This window comes from Halyomorpha halys, unplaced genomic scaffold, assembly GCF_000696795.3.
Source record: "Halyomorpha halys isolate HHAL.00 unplaced genomic scaffold, Hhal_1.1 Scaffold1149.1, whole genome shotgun sequence".
NCBI classification, from domain to species: domain Eukaryota; kingdom Metazoa; phylum Arthropoda; class Insecta; order Hemiptera; family Pentatomidae; genus Halyomorpha; species Halyomorpha halys.
Genome location: NW_027116429.1, coordinates 257553 through 260313, shown reverse-complemented (window position 1 = coordinate 260313; position 2761 = coordinate 257553). Strand labels below are relative to the sequence as shown.

At 33.0% G+C, this 2761-nt stretch overlaps 1 protein-coding gene across 1 annotated transcript in view; it reads left to right on the top strand.

Annotated features, from left to right (window-relative positions):
- Positions 1-2117: 2117 nt before the first annotated feature.
- Positions 2118-2761, top strand: part of LOC106688531 (uncharacterized) — a 5211-nt gene continuing 4567 nt past the window's right edge. The window contains exon 1 of the mRNA XM_014433034.3: positions 2118-2269. Within this exon, the coding sequence (XP_014288520.1) occupies positions 2213-2269 (57 nt within the window). The 5' untranslated portion in view covers positions 2118-2212. The remainder of the gene's footprint in view (positions 2270-2761) is intronic.

Here is a 2761-nt window from a genome sequence, read left to right as displayed (position 1 = left end):
GACCATCTTCCTATAATTAATTACATACAGTCAGCTAATTATCTTTCATTTAAATTAAATTAAATCTGTACCGCTACAACCCATGGAGGGTCAGGACTATGTTCAGGACAATAGTAGTTATCAACTATTTATTGATTGGTGACGTTTCGTCTTCAACACGGCTGTTGTATTGGGTGGAGATGAAAAAACAAAAACAGAGATTTACTTAAAGAACAAATACATCTAGTAAATGGGAAGTGTGTTCTTCAATTCAATTAAATTTCTAAATTAGCAGGTCTCGAGGTCATCTTCTTTTCGGAATGCACCTTGGAGGAATGCTAGGAATAAATGAGGAAACATGGTTAGAAAATAATAGGTTAATATAATTAAGGAGTTTGGAATGGTAGGATCTGGTTCGGGCTTGATCGGCGACATAGGGAACATTAAGGTATTTATAAATGTTTTATTTGTGACAAATTGGGGGGCATATAGGCTTGTACGAAGAATTTTGGATTGTGAGGATTGGATACTGGGGCAATTTGATGGTTCAGTGGAGCCCCAATGCTCAACTTCGTGGGTCCAGCTTAGCCTTATTACAATCATGCAGATCAGTCTTTTGTTATAGATTGAAAGTTTTGACCGTTTGTCTAAAAGTGTTGTAACAGAGGGAATTGACGTGCTGCTTCCCGTTTTTTCAATATTGTAAGATCATTCCAAATTAGTCGTCTGTACAGATTTAGTCTAAGGTACCGGATCTGTTCAACAGAGATAAGTAGAATCTTGTGTGGAATTAAAGGATACTGTACAGCAGTCTGAAGGTCTACAACGAAGAGTAAAGGTGATTTGATGGGATTTATTTTAATTGACACCAGCGGACTGAGAGACGAGGTAAGAAAAAGAATTATTCTGGATCACTTTGAATAATCTATCAGTGAACTAGGACCAGACAATGAGAAAGTATGTAGAAGGTAGGAATTTACGGAATTTGTAAAGAAGTCCCGGGTACCAGACCCGATCAAAACCCTATTCTACATCGAAAAAGACTCCCGCGCAGTACATCACTTGTCTCAATGAAGACAAGACAATGTCTACCACACAATGGGATCGGATAGTGAAGTGGCATGTTAAGAATCAAAACTGGTCACCTGGGATTATGTTATTAGAATCTAGAATAGGGTACAAACGTTTCTGAATGAGTTTTTTCAGGATTTTTCCCATGATGGTTAAATGAGAGATAGGACGGTGGGATGATTGCTATTCTGACGGTTTTTTGGGTATGGGTATCATTTTGACTATAGATAATTTTACAGGATGGATTTTGAGAAAAAAGTTTTATGATATGGGTTATAACTAGGTCGTATTCAGGATCTTTGCGGAGAAGTAATCTTTGAATGATGCTGGACATTTCTGAAAAGGATGAAATGGTTTTGATGGGAGGGTCATTTGGAGTGTAATAGTAAGTTCTGCTTCTATACATTCAAGGAAAATTTATTGATATTTTACTATTGTTGTTCATCTTGACCTCAGCAATCCTTCATTCAAATTCACTTACGGTCAATCATCTATACATAATGATAAAAATAACATATGTACATCAATAATGTAAAAATAAATCCAATAGATAGATAAATGAAATGATAAAAAAATATGAATAATAAGGTCCAATTGGTAATCCTAACAATTAATAACATTAGAGTTATAAGAAAAAAAAAGACAAATATTATTATTATGATAATTTTTTTCTTATAACTCTAATCTTATTAATTGTTAGGATTACCAACTGGACCTTATTATTCATTTTTTTTTCTTTCAGCTGCCTGATTATTCTTCCTTGTTTAGGATTTGAACAAGTAAATCAGTCTAGGGTATTTTATTTTTTGTTTTAGTGATTTTTTTTTGGGGGGGGTGGAGGATTAGCCAAGTCTCGCCAAAGGTTGATAATATCGGGGTTTAAACCCCCCAAAAAGAGCAAGAGCTAAGTAGTTTTAAATAAAATAGCCATAATTACAAGAATTGCCCTATTTCTTGTAATTATGGCTATTTTATAAACAATGAGGCTATCTATTATTACTATTGAAATCCTTGCCAAGGCAGGATACCGTGTTATATAAACCTGGACTGATACTGGACTGAATGTTATCAATAAATTGAGATCTGACATTATTTCCTGGCAAATAGGATAGCATACCATCACTATAAAGGAAGGGTGTCACAGAGCTGGGGTCAGAACAATATGTTTGGTACAGCTTTACTCTTGGCTTCTGTGGCGGTCGGCGCCTGGGCTGCCTGTGTAAGTTACACTTTTTTCAAAATATATTCAATAAAAATAATATCTGTATTTGTTTTCGTTATGGAACAAATCACATTGAATGATTATAAATAATAAAAATTTAAATAAGTTTTTTAAAAGTTCCAATTTATTCATGGATACAATACGTATATAAGTCCAATAAGTTTCAATCGTTTAATCTGAAATGGGATAGCAAATAGATATTTCTATTAAGACTATTGCTGTTCTATACAAAAACCATTTGTGATTACCTTTTGTTTTTTCTACTAACCTAAATTATGAATGCTACCATTGGAATAAATGAATGACTAGTAAAAAGAATGAATTATATTACAGAATTATCTAAGGAGACGCATTGAATATAAGCAGATATTCTTAATTTATAATGAATTTCATGGAACCCATTTTATAGATAATTTTATTAAGCCTTTTTCCTAATTGTAAAAATACTGATAAAGATAACTGTATAATTTTTTAATGATAAAAAAAAAA